Source organism: Miniopterus natalensis, chromosome 2, assembly GCF_054644295.1.
Source record: "Miniopterus natalensis isolate mMinNat1 chromosome 2, mMinNat1.hap1, whole genome shotgun sequence".
NCBI classification, from domain to species: domain Eukaryota; kingdom Metazoa; phylum Chordata; class Mammalia; order Chiroptera; family Miniopteridae; genus Miniopterus; species Miniopterus natalensis.
In genome coordinates this window covers 78926023-78944820 of record NC_142082.1, presented here as the reverse complement: position 1 = coordinate 78944820, position 18798 = coordinate 78926023, and the positions used below count along the sequence as shown (strand labels likewise).

Below are 18798 nucleotides of genomic sequence, written 5' to 3'. Positions count from 1 at the left end.
AATTAAGATGTATGATCAGCGCTGTTGTCTCTCCTGAAGTCGGACCCTGGTGTCATTTTAAAGGGGTGGGGGAGAGAGGGGTAAAGGGACCCTAAAGGGTTCGGTTTTTATACTCCATGTGGCACTGAAGGTTTACGAATCAGTTTTAGCTCCAGCTGATCAGTCTTGCTTCCCGCAAGCCCTGCCTCTCTCAGCCCAAAGCCACGCATAATTGGAATCAGTGGCCCACACTGTCTCATTGAATATATTAGTTCCCATTACTATATACGATCCTAATAATTCTCTAAGTAGTTATTTGTAGGATTTGATGTGTTTAATAAATTCGGCTTACCTAAAGGGGTTGGATCTACAGTGATGACATCGTACGATCCGCTGTGCCTTTTTTTCCTTCTAAGAAAGAAAAGTCCATTCCAGAAGGAGCGAAGGCACTAAGAGGCCACATCGGAGGGGCCGTTTGTGTGACTCCTCCTTGATGCACATCCACAGTTCATCTTCCCCTGGCCTCAGTTTTCCTTCTGGAAAGGGGAGGATTAGATTAGGACCTTGATATCCTTCTCCAGATACTGGATAGCCACCTTCTCATCAACCTTAGTAATTGGCACTGCCTCTCCAGGCCTATCAGTAACGGTCAATTTTTGTCTTGTGCTTCGAGCTCTTAGTTGCTTTAAGTACTGTGATTTTGTTGTTTCTGGTTTTAATTTTTTTTTTGGTAAAGAAAGTTAGATTCTTGGCAGCTTTCTTCAAGTGGTTAAAAAACGTTTGGTGGCTAAAATTATTTTTTGCTGACGTTTAGGAGACGGTGTTCATCAAGGATCCAGCCCACCCACCCTCTCCTGAAAGGTGGCTTGACTGGGATCACACAGGTCTTCAGTATAATGAGGAATAAAAACTGTTTCTTGTTGTTAGCAAATAAGTCACTTACATAGTTTGAAAACCATACAGAATGGTTGCTGAATTGGTTATTCTAATATTCTGTTAATGAGGCACTGTTGCTTTTTGTACTTTATACAAGTCTATACCTCAGCAATAGTTGATTTTTGTCTAAAGGTAGAGGAGTAGGCTCTGGTTTTTACACTGAATAAAGATTTCCTGGAGAGAGGCCTGGTTATTTGAATATTTAATAGGTGCTCCAGGTGGTTTTTATCAAGCACATTTTGGACACAGTGGAGCAGGTGTTGCTTCCAGAAGTGTAGCTGGTAGTCAGGCGTTACCAGCAAGTCAGGACTGGCAGCATTTCTGGTCTCATGTGAGGCCTATCAATCAGCATATGCAGTTCAACAAGGTCCCCAGGTGATCTGTGTGTGCAAATGGTGGAGCTTTGGTGGGGACTGTGATGACTACAACCAGTGTTTGTTGCTGCATTTTGTAGTTGTTCTAAGAACTCCTGATGTATGGTCACAGTTCATTATCACATCTGTCCCATGTGGCTATTGTGATTGCCTTGTTTTATAACGATAATACTTTTATTATTTGCCTTGTATAGATGGGGACCCCCAGCTTTAGGGGCCCATCCTGCTGGTGGCAGAGCAGGCAGCCATTCAGACCCAGGCATGTGTCATTGGCAGAGCTCCTAACCTGTTTTTTTCCAGACCAGCTGTTTTGTGACCTTCTCTAAGGGACCCAGCACTGGCTGCTGTCTGAATTTAGAACTGAGCCTAGGGGAGTGACGGTTCAACTTAGGCCTCTGAAGTGCTGGTTTGATGTGGCTTAGGACACCAGTGACTGGCTCATTTATTTGGCATTTGTTTCTAAGGATTTTGGGATGGTTGGATTGAAGTGCCCCTCACCAATGGCTGTAGCATGGATACCCAAGGAAGGTTTTTGATCTGTGAGTTTTTTGTGAGGACATAGTGGGTGGGTAAAGAGAGAGGCCAGGCACTGACATCTTGAGCCTGATTCCTTTGGAGCAACGTAGAGCTGATTTCCTAGCTCCCAGAAGTTCAGGTCCAGTAATCAGGCAGCAGGTCTAGAGAAAGGGAGGCTTCAGAGCTTGTGTGATGGTGACCTCTTGCCTCCACCCAGGGATATGAGGTACCCATCATAAGCTTCAAGAAGTTGCCTTCCACGGAGCCTAGCAGAGGAGTGGGCAAACATGAAGTCCAATCCTGCCATCCAGGCTGCCATCGACCTCACAGCAGGGGCCGCAGGTAATCCCAGAGGAAACTCCATCCTCTCCTCCTCAAGGACCTTCTACAAGTGATATGGAGGGAAAGCATGGTGAAGATAGTACCTTTGTCACCCCAAAATCAATATGCTGTAACTCAGAATGAATCCATTTAGTGGAAGTGTAATGTTGAGTTCTGAGCACAGCAGAAGGTAGAGTAGTTCCCATTATATTAAAACTATATGAGTTAGGCCCTGGCCGATATAGCTTAGTGTTTAGAGTGCCGGCCGGCACACCAAAGGGTCTTGGATTCGATTCCCAGTCAAGGGCACGTACTTGGGTTGCAGGTTTGATCCCCAGCCCCAGTGTGTGTGTGTGTGTGGGGGGGTGGAAGTAGCCAGTTGATGTGTTTCTCTCACATCTATGTTTCTTTCTCTCTTTCTCCCTCTCTCCCTCTTGTAAATTATTCATAGCTTCATTGACTTGGTAGGATCTGGATACATGCTGGTCCCAGTGCTTGGTGCTGGTGTTCAGGATAGTCATCACCCACCTGAGGGGCACGATGAGTGCCTTGCCAATATCATTTGTTTGTGGTAAATTACCTGCGGAATTAGCTTACCTCCATGGATGAAAGGAGAGAATTATAGCTAGCATTTGAAAAGTCATGAGCCTCCTGCCTTCTTCCTGTTAGAAGTGTAACTGTTACAGATATGCAACAAATGCGTATTATAGTAACCTATGATATCTGGACCATTCAGGAAAATCGTGTTAAAATATGGAATATTTCCAGTTAAAATATTAATGCTCTGAATTGAATGCTTTTTTCAGTTTATTTGCATGTAAGTCATCTAAATTGTGTACCAAGTTTAAAAATTCTGATATTCACTTCTTTTGGAATAATTATAATTATTTTGATATAATTAGGATTTTATTTTATTCTGGCCTGTCAGTACCTAGGAGAGAATAACTCTAATAAGAGTGATGTTTTATTAAATTATATTCCAGTACTTCAGAATTGGAGATAATTAGATACTACAAGACAGAAATATATTGCTACTCTCCTAAAAGAAACAAACAGCAGTGATAGGATCACGAAGATCATACTTGTGATTGCTTATAAGAAGAGATCAAACAGTTTTCAGACTCTGGAACTGTTTATTTTCAAGTAATAATTTGGAAGTTACTCTTAACAGCCTCTCCCCAATCTCTTCTTTCTACAGCTGAGTTGGAATAACTATGTATAATGTCCAAGTTATGAAATTGCATTTCTTAAATTTTTAAGAAACATATTGGGGTGACGCTGGTTAAGAACATTATGTAGGTTTCAGGTCCACGATTCTGTAACGCATCATCTGTATATTGCACTGTGTGCTCACCACACGTGGTCTAGCCTCCCTCATCCACCGCCCAACCCCTTCCCCTCTGGTAAACCTTCATACTGTTGTCTGTCTGTGAGTTTGTTTCTTAAATACTTTATGCAACCCTTCTCTTCAGTTTTGATTAGGCTTTAATAACCTCATCCAGTGGTTTTGTTTCCTGACACAAGCAGGGGACATCTGAGAGGTGGTGGTGTTGCAGACCCAAGGGAAGGTGGAACGTTAGCCCGTGGCAGTTCCCAAAATGCAGACTCAGTCCAGGGCCTGGGGATATATTAGGGTCATTTTAGGCCTTTCTTTTCTTTACATTCAAGAATTTTACTTGAAGTAATCTAATGCAGTTTAGATTTGCTATATTTAATACTCTTACAGTATAAAAGCAAATAAATAGGATTTTTGCTAAGCAAAGGCACGTTTCAGTTCATTCCCTATCTGAATACAGATCATTTATTGGTAGAGTCCAAATAGAGGCTTTTCTATAGAGTCAGATATTTAACTCTTCAAGGATGAAATAGCCACTCTGTTTTCTTTATCTGTTGCATGTTCCTCTGTTATTTCTCTGAGAGTGATCCGCACCACTAGGCATTAGGCAAAGAGAAGTGATTAACTCTTACCAGACTTCCCGCCCCTTCCTTTTATAATGGCTACACACACATATACACAGAGCAACTGCTATTTTTTTAATCCTCATCTGAGGATATATATAGTTTTTTAATTTTAGAGAGAGGGGAAGAGAGGAACATCAGTGGGTTGCCTCTCGCACGTCCTCTGACTGATGGAACCCGGAACCCGAATATATGCCCTGACCGGGAATTGAACCCATACCCTTTGGTGCACGGGATGAAGCTCCAACCAACTGAGCCACACTGGCAAGGGCACAACTGTTAATAAATAATCACTTGTTATATAGCAGCCATTATGTTAAGCCTTATTATCCATTGTTACATCTGATCCTTACACTGACCCTACTGGGAACTGAGGCGGAGCAGTTCCATCACTGTTTCACTTGTCCAGGATCTCACAGCAGAGCCACGCTTCAAGCCCAGATCCCCCTTACCCCATTGCTAGTGCTGTTAAACACATGCCACACCTTTGTGTCAGTAGCTTTTGACTGTTGAGCACGCGTCAGTCTCTCCATGTGAGCTCCTTCAGGACTAGAGCTGGGTGTCAGGCACATATGTTGTTTATTGGACTGGTTTAGAAGATTTGGGGGAGCAAGAGGTCAAGATGAATTGAAGCAGGGGTCAGTGCTGGGGTAGGCTGCCTGGCCCTCATTTCCATGGATGATTGAGGCTGCACTCTAAAACACAGCAGTAGACTTGTGCTATAGAAGACTTCTGTCCTGTTTGCAGGGGGCACAGCTTGTGTGCTGACTGGGCAGCCGTTCGACACGATGAAAGTGAAGATGCAGACATTCCCTGACCTGTACAGGGGCCTCACCGACTGCTGCCTGAAGACCTACTCCCAGGTGGGCTTCCGGGGTTTCTACAAGGGGACCAGCCCAGCACTCATCGCCAACATCGCCGAGAACTCTGTCCTCTTCATGTGCTACGGCTTCTGCCAGCAGGTGGTGCGGAAAGTGGTGGGATTGGACAAGCAGGCAAAGCTGAGGTGATTGAAGACACTCACACTTTTTTGATTTGTAAAAAAGAAACACTTGTGTAGTCAAGATTTTTATGATACTTTATGGAGAAGAATGTTTCCTTTTTAAAAATAACTACATTCTTTCTGATTATGAATACATTGTGATTGTGTTGGAATGCACATTTGCATTACCCAAAGGGAGAATTGCCAGGGCTGTGGAGGAGCCACCCTTAGGTGTTGGCATTCTTCAGGGGAATGCTTTTTAGATGCTGATGGTGGGGCTACTTCTCTTGTCGGCAGAGGTGCTAGAATAAAACCTTGGATGCAACTTGTGACCCAAGCTTTAGGTTCTACTTCATCAGCAAAATGAAGAGTCTTGGGAGAGGCTGCCTGAACCAAATAGGTTTGAGGAGAGACTTGGAATTTTAGGAAGGGTCAGAAGTATCTGAGAAATTACAGGCGAACTTTCTTTGGCAAGTCTCCCCCAAACATCAGACTTTGACTTGTGTCCTGTCATTTTTGGGCCTTTATTATACAGAGACTAAAAAGAATTTAGATACCCCTGGGATGTCTAGGCATGCCTCCTGAAATAACTAAAAACTATTATTTCAGCTTCATGGTTGCAAAGGTCAGGCATATTGGTTGTTTTGGTAGGAATTTGAAATCCCATTGCAACTAAGGTCCTACATGACTAAAGTCAGGTTCCTTTTGTACAGAAATGTTCTCTTGGTGGTGCCTAGAGGTCTAAGCATGTTCCCTTTTATATGCAGGAATGCTGTCTTGATGGATGGAACCTGTTTTTTAAAAGTTTGGGGCTGGATGAGCTCACTCAGGGAGATAGTGTCTATGGAGGGCTGTGCATTGATCCTAGGACCCTCCGGTATAGTGGGGAGAGGAAGTCAGGAAACAAGCAGGAGACAAACCAGGAGAGTGAGTTTTCCCACAGTAGATACTGACAGGAAGAACCTGTTGTGACTGCAGCTCGTCTTGCTCAAGGGAGAGACACTGGACTGAGGAGACCACAGTGTAGGCCTCCAGCATCCTTTGAGAAGAGCCCATGGGGAGAAGACAGGGGAACAGTGAGCAGCCACAAGGGATCTGGAGGAGTCCTGCAGGAAAGAAATCATCCAGTTTCCCTTGGCCTAAACCAGTACTCTGTTCGTTTTTGAACTCAGAGTCGTGTTTCTTGCATAACAGTTTGCTTGTCACCTGTTGGGGAAATGCCCCTGGAGGTTACAGAGCCTGATATGTGTCGTTTAGCCCTCACCATGGTCCTGTGAGATGAGCAGAGTGGGTGTTAATGTTTCACAGATGAGGAAATGAAGTGTAGCTACTGACATGCTGCACTTCAAGGTCACTTGGTGATGACTGAAAAAGCCAGGACTCCGGCCCATCTCTGAGCCCCTGTCCAGCATTCTCTTCATAAGACCATAGTTGGGGCTCTGGAGTGTTTTGTAGGGATCAGGTCTAGATAAAAGATGCATAAGCAGAGCAGTGAAAGGAAAGAACTGCTTCTGAGAACCTGTTGTGAATTTCTGCAATAATATTGTAAATATTTGTCTGTTCTTGGTTTGAACAGTGCCCTGAGTGGTGTTCTTCTTTGACCTTTGGCTGGACAGGGTCTTACATGGCAGGAGTGTTCAGGTACATGTTTGTTGTACGGGTGATAAACAGTCGATTCTTACAAAATCTCATCCTACGCCTGTTGCTATTTCAATTCCAATTCTAAACGCTTATACTTTAGGCACAACCTGGGCCCCGTGGACCTCATTTAGTGCACTGGTAGATGAAAGTGTTTATTAGAAAGCCAAAGTCCACTGCAGATCTCATCTGGCCTTGTCGTTGCACTGTAACAACGTGCTAGGTGTTTGTTCAGGTGTCTGAACCATGACTGCCATGTTAGATTGAATGGGTGGCTCCATTTACTGATGCCACCTTTGTCCGAGTAAACTTGGCAAACTGGTTAATGACCCTGATTGACTATTGCCTCTCAGCAGGTTGACAGATAGTCCCTGAGGGAGGCCAAGTATGGATCTGCAGGTGGCTGGAAGACAGCAGAAACCATTTTAAGCTTTGGTTTTGACAGCCCAGTGAAGCAGTAGTGGAGCGGAAGGAATGGAGCATTCAGCTTTCTACACTCTAGAGAGCTTAATGCCAGCATAGCTGTGTATTTGGCTCTTCTCTGGAAATGGTCTGATGCTCAGTTCTCTAAAATCAAAAGGAAGTCCATACTGCAAGCACTGTCTTCCTCCTGGGAGAAAGCCACTCCGAGCCAACCTTCTGAGACCTGATAACTGCCTTACATCTGTCTGCGGCACTAAGGCCGGGCTACCAGGGCATAGGATATTGGGAATAGAGGTGGCCCTTGATTTGACACTGATGTTTGACATCAGTCTATTTACCTATTGGTTTATTGTAACTTTAAGATAACTGAATGTGGTAGGTCTGTTAAGCTTTCACAGTTTGGAGAAAAACTGTAAGGGGCTCTGTACCTGGGGCAGTAAGCTGAGGGGATTACCTGTCCCCCCCTCCCCCAGGGCTTTTGGAAACCTGTGAGTGGTGCTGATTGTCCAGTGACAGCAGGATGCTGGCATTTAACATGGAAGTGTCAGGGAGCAGCTCTGTCCTTCCTGCCCAGCAAAGGTGGTTCCACCCCACATGCCAGTCATGCTCCCCTGATGAAACACTGTCCCAGGGGTGGAAGGGTTGTCTTTTCTGACCCCCATGAACCCTCAGGGAAGCTTTCCTGAGAGTTTGTTTCTTAACTTTCTCCCATATTCTTGAACTTTATTGGATTCAAGTTTCACAGTCCTGCTGGTGACTGGCTGATGGTACTAAACGGATATGAGATGAGGAGGTGAATACTTCTGTTTTTCTATTTATGTGTATTCATTCCTCCACTTATATTTCCAGCTCAGCCATTTTACCTGCAACCATTGAACTTGCTGACTTGCACTAGCTTTGCGCTCTCCTACATGCCCTCTGTGTTGCTGAGGTCAGGAGGTTATCAGTTGAACTGGGAAATCTTTTGGGAATGAGCAACTTTTTGGTTAAAAATTTATCTTGGATTTTCATCTGTGGAGTTATGTGTCTGCTCCAGGTTGGGTTTTGGGCTTGTAGGGATGACCTCAGAAGCTAGTTTTATTTAAAGCTTAGTGAGCAAAATACACTGGAGTATTAACAGTGCATGTTTTAGGGTGGTGGGGCTATGGGTAATTTCTTTCCTCCTCTCCATGTTTTGTTTTGTATGTCACTGTGTCTTAATTCTGGCCACCATAACTAAATACCATTGGCTTGCTGGCTTAAACAGCGGACATTTGTTTCTTATAGTTCTGGAGACAGGAAAGTCCAAGATTGAGGTGCTGGCTGATTTGGTCTAGGGAGGGCCCTCTTCCTGGCTTGCAGAGGGATACATTCTTGTTGTGTTCTGCATGGCAGAGAGAGCTCGAAAGCTAGCTCTCTGGTCTCTTCTGATAAGGGTACTAATCCCACCATAAGGACTCTGCCCTCATGATCTCATCTAAACATAATTACCTCCCAGAGGAACCCCTTCAAATACCGTCACATTGTGGTTAAGGCTTCAACATAGGTGTTTGGGGATGGGAGACACAGTCCATAGCATGTGACCAATGAAAAGTATGATTTTATAGTCAGGCAGATTTGAATCCTAGCATTGCCACTTGGGAGCTGTGTGGCTTTAGGTGCGTTATTTCCCCACATGGAAATTGGTGTATTGCTGTCAGCCTCAGAGCTTTGTGGAATCCTTAGATAAAACGGCACATGAAAATTCCTGGTGGGCACTCAGGCACTGTTTCTCTCCTTCCTTGCATTCTTTCCTCGACCACTGGAGAGTTTCAGCGTGGTGAGTGCTGTGTGAATGAAGAACAGGACAGGTAATTGGTCTCCTGTGCTTGTGCCCTTTCAGTGATCTGCAGAATGCAGCTGCTGGTTCCTTTGCCTCTGCGTTTGCTGCACTGGTGCTCTGCCCCACTGAGCTCGTGAAGTGCCGGCTACAGACCATGTACGAGATGGAGACATCAGGAAAGATAGCCAAAAGCCAGAAGTAAGCACCCCTGGGCCCAAATAATAGGTCTCTGATGCCTTAGCATATTGAGTATTTGTAATTTCATATTGTACTAAAATTAAGTAATAGATATAAAAACAGATATATCTACTCCAAAATATGGTGTTTCTAGAACACTTTTTCCTACCAGTCAGAGGATAATTTTCTGAATGGACTGTCTGTGATGGTTGGACCCACCACCCCATCTGACATATTTAATACCCAGAAGTGGAGAAGCCAGGAGCTATATCCTTTTGGTCTGTTCTGTGCGTAAGGCATGATCTCCAACCATGTTGGGGGCCACAGAGCAGGCAGCTATGGTGTTGAGAGCTGAGCCTTCACAGGTGCTAATTTGGCTCGGAGATGAATATTTGATGTGCATTCTCAGGATTCACATGGGTGTTCAGGCTGATCAGCCCAGATCCTAGTGGTAACTTCTTTACTGCCCCCTCCCTAATCCTTCAGGTTACCTAAAAGGGCCCAAGGTCTGAAAACCGTTTGAAGCCCTTGTAAACATAGCTCTCTTCAGTGATCAAGGGATCACTCTTCAATTCAGCCTTGAAAACAGAATCTAGTTACCCTGCGAGTAATCATATACAATATGACTTATTTGAATAGAAAAGTAATTGATTATCCTTGTTAACCTCAGAATTTGCTTTTTTATCTTAATATCTGGCTGACAGAAGTTCTGGTGGTGGGTATTACTGTGATTAACCCAAAGCCTGTAAGCCTGCTGGGAAAAACCAGTAGATAACCATTTTCAGTCTCCTCCCAGTGAGGATGGGGTTTGTAACAGAGCCCTGTTTCCTGCAGCCTTGAGATTCATTACAACAAATTTGAATCTATTATTCATAGAGTGAGGTCCAAAAGTGTAAGTCTTTAAAACTTTTTATTGAAATATGTACATTCAGAAATCATAAGTGTGCAGCTCTATAACTAGTCACAAAATGAACATGCCTTTGTAACCAGTGGCCAGATTAAGAAATAGAACATTAACAGCACCCATAAAGTTGCCCTCATATCCTTTGAAAGTAGTTTAAGGTATTTTAAAAGAAAGTAATTCTTATGCCTAGGTTGTGGGTCTATCCCCAGTCAGTGCATATGGGAGGCAACCTATTGATGTTTCTCTCTCACATCAATGTTTCTCTCTCTCCTTCTCTCTCTAAAAATAAAACCAACCAACCATCCAACCCCCCATATCCTTTAAAGTGGATCCATTTAAAAGAAAACATTGGCCAGAGTGGCTCAGTTGGTTGAGCATCGTCCTGTGCACCAAAAGGTTGTGGGTTTAATCCCCAGTCAGAGCACGTACAGAAGGCATCCAATAGATGTTTCTCACATTGATGTTTCTCTCTCTCCCTCCCTCTCTCTCCCCCTCCCCCTCTCTCCTTCCCTCCCTCTCTCTCCCTCTCTCCACCCCTCTCTCTCTCTCCACCCCTCCCTCTCTCTCCCCTCCTCCCTCCCCCTCCCCCCCTCCCTCTCTTTCTCTCCCCCTCTTTCTCTCCCCCTCCCTCACTGTCTCTCCCCCTCTCTCCCTCTCTCTACCTCTCCCTCTCTCCCCCCTCCTCCCTCCTCCCTCCCTCCCTCCCTCCCTCTCTCTAAGCATGTCCTCAGGTGAGGATTAAAAACAATAAAAAGAGCCCTGGATGGTGTGCTCAGTGGTTAAAGCACCAGCCCACACACCAAAGGATCTTGGGTTCAATTCCTGGTCAAGGGCATATACCTGGGTTGCAAATTTGATCCCCAGCCCTGGTTGGGGTGCCTGAGGGAGGCAACCAATTGATGTCTCTCTCTCACATCTATGTTTCTCTCTCTCTCCCCCTCACCCTTCTTCCCTCCCTTCCACTCTGAAAATCAATGGGAAAAATATCCTCAGGTGAGGATTAACAACAACAAAAAAGTAATTGTTAGAGCCAAAGGACTTAGGCAAATGGACACCTTGCGCAAAAGTAAATATTGGGTGACCATACTTTAGGCATAGCAGTGTCCAGACAGTGGTATGTGATAGTTTAGGGTTAACTTGGATTGGAAGGCAGGCTAATTGTGTTGAGTTGGATTATTTTGTCCCATTAGCATTACAGAATGAGAGCCTGTTGCTGGAAGGACCTGGCTAATTGGTAATGCCTGGGAAGCCTTCTGAAGTCCTCAGAGGGAGATAATCATTTAAAAGCTAGTGGCCTTTACCACCTCTGGCCCTAATCCTGCATTGGTCCAAGCCAGGTCACCTGATGAGATCAAAATGAGAAGCTAGGGAGAGTAGTGGTTTTTGGTTTCTTGCTGTTGTTCCAAGGGACAAAGTCTGCCATGGTGCACACCATCAGGAAGAGGAGCTTAGATGGAAAGTGCCCTGCATTCTGGCTGCTGCAGGACTTTGATCTGCTTGAAATAAAAATTCTTGCATACCTGCTTTTCTAAGAAATAAATTCTTGGTGTTTGCCTTACAGGAATTGTATAGAATTTCTTTGGTCTTATCTTCAAGTAACATTTACTTCCTTGCTCATTCCTCTACATTAACACAAAACAACCCCTAAAACACCTGAACAAATTTCCTCAAAACACCAGATCCAAAGAAAGATTGAGGAAATTGGAATCGAGGGAGGTAAGGGACTGGGCAAGTTGAATACCATTTATTCTTGCTGAGCTTGGACACTCCTTATTGTAACTTCGCTTATTCACTGTTGAGAAAAGTGGGCATTAGCTCTTTTACATTGTTGATAATATGACTTCTAGAAATGTATTTCTTTACCGTAGAATAATTTAGGTGATAAAACTTGTCATAAGATAATTGTATCTGTGCTCCTCTAGATATTTACTTCCCATAGACGTCTTTTAGTCTCAGAATTCCGGTTCCTCTGTTTAGAAAATCAACTATTTCCTTCCTAGAGCTTAACCAGGTCTGTTGATTGGGTGCTAATGCTGTTGTTGTGTTTAACACTCTCTCACTGTGTCTTCTCCCAGTACAGTTTGGTCTGTAGTGAAGAGCATCCTTGGAAAGGATGGCCCATTGGGCTTCTACCATGGACTCTCAAGCACTTTACTTCGAGAAGTACCAGGCTATTTTTTCTTTTTCGGCGGCTATGAACAGAGTCGATCATTTTTTGCAGCAGGGAGATCAAAAGATGAACTAGGTAAATGTGTTCACATTGGGTTTGATGGTATCACCTTTCCAATGGTGTGGTTGCTGTGGATTCCATGCACTCTGTGCCCCTTTGTGGGGGTCCACCTGGCACTGGATTTCTGGATGCTGGGAAGTAATGTGGCCCTGGCAATTGCAGGCACCTTCCTCTGGGTGGCGCTGGCAACTGTTGGCACCTTCCTCTCAGGTTGGTAATTTACTCAGGGCAGGCTGAAGCTGTGCATCCCAAACTTTTGTACTGCAGTAACATTTGTTAATTTGTTCTGGCTCCATTTAAGGGGTGAGGAAATATAGAACTTCCTTTCCCTATGGGAAATCAGCAATAAATGGGGAAATCACCTGTCAATCATTTTTCAATAAGCTTAAAACTTGGTAACAAATCTTGGTAGTGAAATTATAGTTCTTTCTATCTTATTGTATTTAGCTGCTTGACACCACATATCAATGTTTGGCCCACATGAGTGTGATTACTTTTTTCTTAAAATCTCCCTTCAGTGCTTTAGACCTATTCTGGGGTTAGTCAAGCTCCCAGGCTTAACTGTTCTATTTAATAAGACAACTTTGGTTTTTCATGGTAAAGGAAGAATCAGGACTGTTGGGCTTTAAAATATTACAATACTTCAGAATGAGAAAGTTGAAAAGAGACCTGTGTTTCGGTGGCCTCTCGTCTCATTCTTCCTGCTGGGGCATTGCCATGCTGCTGGGGGCCTGCTCACTCTGTGCAGATCAGCCCTCTGCAGGGTAGGGCAGGCTGGCCACGGTGCCACAGTGACCAGCCTAAATACGACCCTCACTAGGGCTTTCCATCCTGGCAAGATGAGGCGTAGACCCAGACTACCACAGGGAACCTGTGCTCTTAGGGTTTGACAGTTGCCTCAGACAATTGTGTTCCACAGCATTAGCATTTTTATTTGCACCTACCTGCAGCCTCTACCTTGACCTCTAGAAATGTCACATCAACTGTTCCTGAGACAAAATACTGTTTGCTAATTTTCTTCTCTAGGCCCTGTCCCTTTGATGTTAAGTGGTGGAGTTGGTGGAATTTGCCTCTGGCTTGCTGTTTACCCAGTGGATTGTATCAAGTCTAGAATTCAAGTTCTTTCCATGTCTGGAAAACAGGCAGGATTTGTTGGAACCTGTATAAGTATTGTGAAAAATGAAGGTGGGTCTGCTACTTGCACAAAGAGAGTGTATATTTATACAGTGCTGGTCTTGTTGCGGTGAATCACATGTATAATTGCTCTCTGCTCCTGTCTCATATCCCTTGTGTAGCACTGTGTGTTAATCCATGTTTGTGGATTTGTTTCCAACTCCCTTTAGCTTACTTTCATTATTCTCAAGAATGTTTAAAGTTCTTATTCCTAACCCCTGAGCCAGGTACCTGTCAGGATTCTTTGTTCTAAATAACCTGGAGGGAATTATTTAAATATGGACTTTGTTTAAGAGGACAGGTGTTTTGAAGTTGGCACCACTTGTTTTATGCCATATAGATCTTTTCAAATGACCCTAAGAGAACCACCAAGGGATTTAAAAGAATGTGCAGCATGCTTAATCCTTAGACTTCTGGAATTAGAAACACACTAAGCAACTTCTGAATGTGATTTTTTATCAATTTATAGTTATGTAGGAGGGTGAAGATTTTCTATTTAATGTTTGTATAAAGCTAATTCTATGCTACTGAGTGAAAACCTGTCCTTCCAGCATCCTTTATACATCTTGAAGCTTGAGATGTGAGCTCCCTTATCATGATTTTGAGAGGACAGTAGCAGTGTGCAGAAATTGTTCAATTTGTATCCCAAGTAGAGTGCAGACATCTTGTGTATTACTAATGGTAACCCCTCTTTAAATTTACATAATACTTTATAGTTTTACAAAGTACGTACACCTCCCTTATCTAATTGGATTCTTCATATCCACCCTGGGCAATGCTAAAACTAAAATGGGTCTCTGACTTCAACTCTTTCCACTGGCCCTATGCCTCGTGGTCTTCGCCCCCCAGGAGAAGCTGCAAGACGACTGCAGCCTCTGGCCCTGTGATTGCCTTCTGTCTGCCCATGTGAGGCCTCAGTTTTGCCAGATCCATCTACCAGGAGTTAGCCAGGCGTGGGATTGCTGTATGTTACCTGAGCATCACCCAGCTTTGCTGGGAGACCTGACATTATCCGATTTCCTGTAGTTGATTTAGTTCCATTAGTCCAGGGAAACCTGGAAATAAATCCTTTCATAACGTGTTGGTTTTTAATGCTCTTGTATGGATTTGTAAGTGCAAAAATATCTGTGCTATGCAGTTTCATGGAATATCTCTAAGGAAGGGGCTCTCAGTCTTTGATCACCCTTTTGTCTTCTAGGAATAATGGCCTTATATTCTGGACTGAAACCTACTATGATTCGAGCATTCCCTGCCAATGGGGCACTATTTTTGGCCTACGAATACAGCAGGAAGTTGATGATGAGCCAGTTTGAAGCAGACTGAAGTGTTCTAGCAAACCTGGACCCCAGTACAAGTGCTTGAGGACTATAGTTCATCTCAGGGTTTCATGAAGTACAAGACCAGTGTGGAATTATTTTGATTTCAGAGCATTTTGTTGTCTTCCATTCTTCTGCCCTAAATCTTAAACTTTATGGAAGGACCTCAATTTTACACCATTTAATTTCTGCCCATAATTGTATCAAAATAGAAAAGTTGCTGATCTTGTCCTTGGTAGGACATACAGGATGCGCCTCTGGCCCTCTGTACCTAATCTGAAAATCTAAATATAATTATATCAGGGATTTTGCATAAACCTGTATGTGTCCATGCAGTTTGGATGGTGGTGTGTTGTCAGTGAAGTGCAATTTTGTTTTGTGTTTAATCTCAGACCACACCAGAAAAACCCAGCGGTAACCATGTTTCATGATTCCTTAACCCATCCTAGATGTATGGTCTCAAAATCTGCTTAACACCTGCACTATACCAAGTGGTTAAGTTTCTAAAAAGGTTTCCTGTGGTGCTTGAAAACCAAAATACCCATCTAGATTTTAAAGAGGAGAATATACCTGCATACTGATGTGGCTTCCATGTTTCTGATATTAGTTTCAGAGTAGGCATCCTGGATTTTTCCAGGTGCTCTACTGTTAAAATAGTGCCATTCATTTTTTTGGTGGGATCATATACTCTCTGAAATATTGTGGGGCGTGGGTTAGTATCAGGCCTCTGGAAAGCTGTGTGGCCTTCCCTGTGCCAGCTTCCTTCCTTCTCTCCTAAAGAGCTTCCCCCCTGCTGGGCTTTAGGTTGAGGAAGGGCCTGAGGGGAGGGGCTGTGCTGCTATCTTTGTGAAGACCCTGTCGCCCACAACAACCCTTAACTTCTGTCTCTGGTTCCTGGGTAGGACTCCGGAGTATTCTGTCGGACCAGTTTGGACCACTCACTCATTGCCTCCACCATTTGGAAACCCATCCTGGGAGTAGAGGGCCAAAGCCAAGAGAAGCCCTTGTTCCCTTTCTGGTGATTGACAGTGCTCCTGGGTGGAGTCCTCTCCTCAGAACTAGACAAAGCGTAGTGTTTGCACTCCATAGTGAGTACTGTCAAGGCTGACCCATTCTTAAGTTTTTCTTGGGGTCCATAACTCCATCATGCTTTTACAGTGTTGGAGCCTATTATATTTGGTACTGGCAGTCAGTGAATTTTAATGACTCTATGTGGGGTCTGACTTTATAAAGCAACAAAACAAGAAAAGTAACTTTTATTAAGCTATGCCATATGTATCCACTAACAGCAACAAAAACACTCATTCATCTGATACCCACAGACTTGGGGATGGGCAGCTGTTCTTTGGCCATCTGAGTGGTACTTCACCTGAACAGGCTAGAAATGAAGCAAAATAGAAAATGGGACCAGCTTCCAGCAGAAAGCGACCTGCTTCAGAGTCCTCGGTCCCCCTTCCTGGAGCCCGTCAGCATGTCTCAACACTGTTGGCAGTAGACCTCACATGTCCTTCGTAAAGGTTTAACTAAATATCTTCAATAGAAACAGTCTGAAGCAAGTAAGAGTGAGGGGCAGTAAAGAATGGAAAGGCAGAGGAATTTATTTTTCATTCTATTCATTGGGCATAATTTGTACCATTTCAGATCTGTACTCCAGACAAAAGGATGGTCATTTGACATACCGTGTTTAGAGAAATTCTCTAGTGTTCTATATCATTAAATTATTTGCCTAATACTTGAGTATATGAGGAGTTCTTATATACATGCAGTTATGAAACTCGGCTTACTAGTTACTATCTCCCTGCATCAGGCTGTGGATGTGATGTATGTGATTTGGCAGGATGCCATTCTTTTTCTTTAAATAGTTAAACCTTTTGCTATTTAGTTTTGGGTAATACTCCAGGTTATTAAATTATGTTTAAGAAAGCTTGTGCCATTCTGATATATTCTAATGTAATTTCTCAAGTTCATATTGGGTTCCAAGAAAGTAACCCCCAGGAGACCCTAAGCAAGTTCTCCCTCTAGGAGAGGAAGCAAAATAGTGTGGCAACTCATTGCCAAAATTCTGATGGATCTTGGATCTCTTCTAGGGAAGAGAAACCCCAACTGCATCTCCTTATTTCAAACAGAAAGGTTCTTAGAAATTGGGGTCTGGCAGTATTGAAAAAGCTAGATCTTAGTCCTCACTGAGCCAGCCACGCATCCCCCCACCCCCCATTCAGTTAAGCCTGCCACTTGGTCTGCACTCTGGATTGTGGCATGAATTTTAAAGGAAACGACCTGTTCTGCCACAGCATGTTTCTGTAACACCAACGAACAGGGATTAATGCAGTCATAACATGGAAGGAACTTGAGATGGTGTCTTCCAAGATCTCTTCCTTCAGGGAGTGTAGAATGATAACTTTTGTCAGAAAAGCAAAAAACCTTCAGCTGGGCTGCTGCACTGGCAGCTGGGGCCCTTTGTGGGCTCTTCTGAGGAAAGAGCGAGCACCTATGCCAGTGCCACTTTGGCACCCACCAGCCCTCCAATTAAAGGATTGCCCTAGTTCCCCCTAGTTCCTGTGGCAACCTCCAGACGTTCTGGGCTGCCACCTGGGTGGTTAGTGGTTGGTGTGCTGGTTACAACATTGCTTAGTTGGAGTGGCCTGCCCCAAATCCCCAAACCCCCAACCCCGTCTCCCCAAGCAAACCATTTCTTAAGTGTGTGCTTTTTGCAGAGCACACGGTTTTTCAGGAATGAGTCCAGTGTGTGTTAGCAGAGGCACTGTTTCTTTTTAGTTGCTACCTTTGTTTCCCGATGAATTTAACTTGGTCTAGATTGTTGAGAGCCTTGCCTATTAAAGGGCAAATCACTCAAATAAGGATAATTTCAATAAAGCCAAAATAGGACTGTTTTCAAGGGTAATTATGGCCTTAAGATACAGTGGCAGTGAAGGTACTTGTAATGAAATAGCCCTGGGTACCAAAGAGAAAATGATGCCCTGTCCACACAGGACTAACCAGTGTTTGTAATGAAAAGGTGACCTTCCTTCACAGTTCCCCAAGTTTAGGGAAAGTTGGTTCTTAGCCATTTTAAAATAATCTAGATCTCCAGGCAGATATTTCCTTTGACTTCACTTGTGATGTTCCACAGAAGCAGAAGTTGCTGAAGATTCTCAATCCTTCATGTTGACCAAGATTCTCTCCCCTCTCCAATGCCCGTGTGTCACTGAATGAAGCTCTGTGCAGAGGGCAAGAGAAAAGCATGTGTTGGGGGTGGGGAGCTGCTGTGTAAACGTGTCTCTGGGTTTAACAGTCTTTGCTCCCAATCTGATTTTTGTTAGTTTGTTAATCAAATGAAGGAAGGAAGTAGAAATTGCCTTCTAATCTGAAATTACAAATGTGAAACAAAGCAGGGAATAAATACTTGTCCAAAAACATATCAGTGAAAAATCCATAGTATCGGGGGGAATCACAAGTGTAATGTATGTCAGTTATTTTGACATGAGAGTTTTATTTAAAGTTTTTAAAAGTGATAACGTGTTCCTGTCTACTGTGTTCTGAATTCATCTCAGTGCAGTTGAAAACCGTGTGAAGTATATTCCTTCAAAAAGGAAAAAAAATTGCCATTGACATTTTCTCTTGTATATATTTAATATATATTTAATAGATTTCTCAAGAACATATGTACATATATTTAAACATAAGTATACCAGCAAGAAAATAGGTTTTGAAGATATAAATATGTAGCAGGGGTTGGGAAGAATACGGTTCTATTCTAGAAGGGGAACTACACTTAATCAGATACCAGCTACAACTTAATGTCATCAAAATATATTTCAACTGCAAACTCTGGACGATAAATATTCCATGTTTTTGGCTTATGGGGATTATCCAATTCATTTCTTGTAAGATAAAGCCTAGAATAGAAAAAAAAACACATTACATTTTAGGGATTACAGAAAAGCCATTTAGGGCACCCTTTTTAAAGCTTTAAAAAAAGACTTGCTGGCCAAGATTAGCCTCTGCTGCCTTTTGTGTATCTTAGCTTTCTAGGAGCCAATTCTCCCACTTTCTCTAGTGAGATGCAAAA

The 18798-nt window shown here is 43.4% G+C and overlaps 2 protein-coding genes across 2 annotated transcripts in view; one reads left to right on the top strand and one right to left on the bottom strand.

Moving 5' to 3' along the window:
* The first annotated feature begins 160 nt into the window (after nucleotides 1–160).
* SLC25A15 (solute carrier family 25 member 15) lies at nucleotides 161–16461 on the top strand. Its single transcript, XM_016213591.2, has 6 exons — nucleotides 161–2147; nucleotides 4833–5091; nucleotides 8990–9127; nucleotides 12086–12255; nucleotides 13267–13425; nucleotides 14612–16461. Exons 1-6 carry the CDS (start codon nucleotides 2093–2095, stop codon nucleotides 14734–14736), a joined length of 906 nt encoding a protein of 301 aa, XP_016069077.1. The 5' UTR covers nucleotides 161–2092; the 3' UTR covers nucleotides 14737–16461.
* Nucleotides 16462–18516: 2055 nt separating this feature from the next.
* The window catches only part of LOC107537560 (phosphatidylinositol 3,4,5-trisphosphate 3-phosphatase TPTE2-like), an 86007-nt gene continuing 85725 nt past the window's right edge, over nucleotides 18517–18798 (bottom strand). The window contains exon 15 of the mRNA XM_087813737.1: nucleotides 18517–18625. Coding sequence (XP_087669863.1) covers nucleotides 18517–18625 — 109 coding nt within the window. The remainder of the gene's footprint in view (nucleotides 18626–18798) is intronic.

Excerpts from the sequence above, each read along its gene's own strand:
- SLC25A15 (XM_016213591.2), top strand. The coding sequence starts at position 2,093 with ATGAAGTCCAATCCTGCCATCCAGGCTGCCATCGACCTCACAGCAGGG. Across the intron at positions 5,092-8,989 it reads GACAAGCAGGCAAAGCTGAG|TGATCTGCAGAATGCAGCTG; the intron begins GTGATTGAAGAC and ends GTGCCCTTTCAG. Across the intron at positions 9,128-12,085 it reads AAGATAGCCAAAAGCCAGAA|TACAGTTTGGTCTGTAGTGA; the intron begins GTAAGCACCCCT and ends GTCTTCTCCCAG.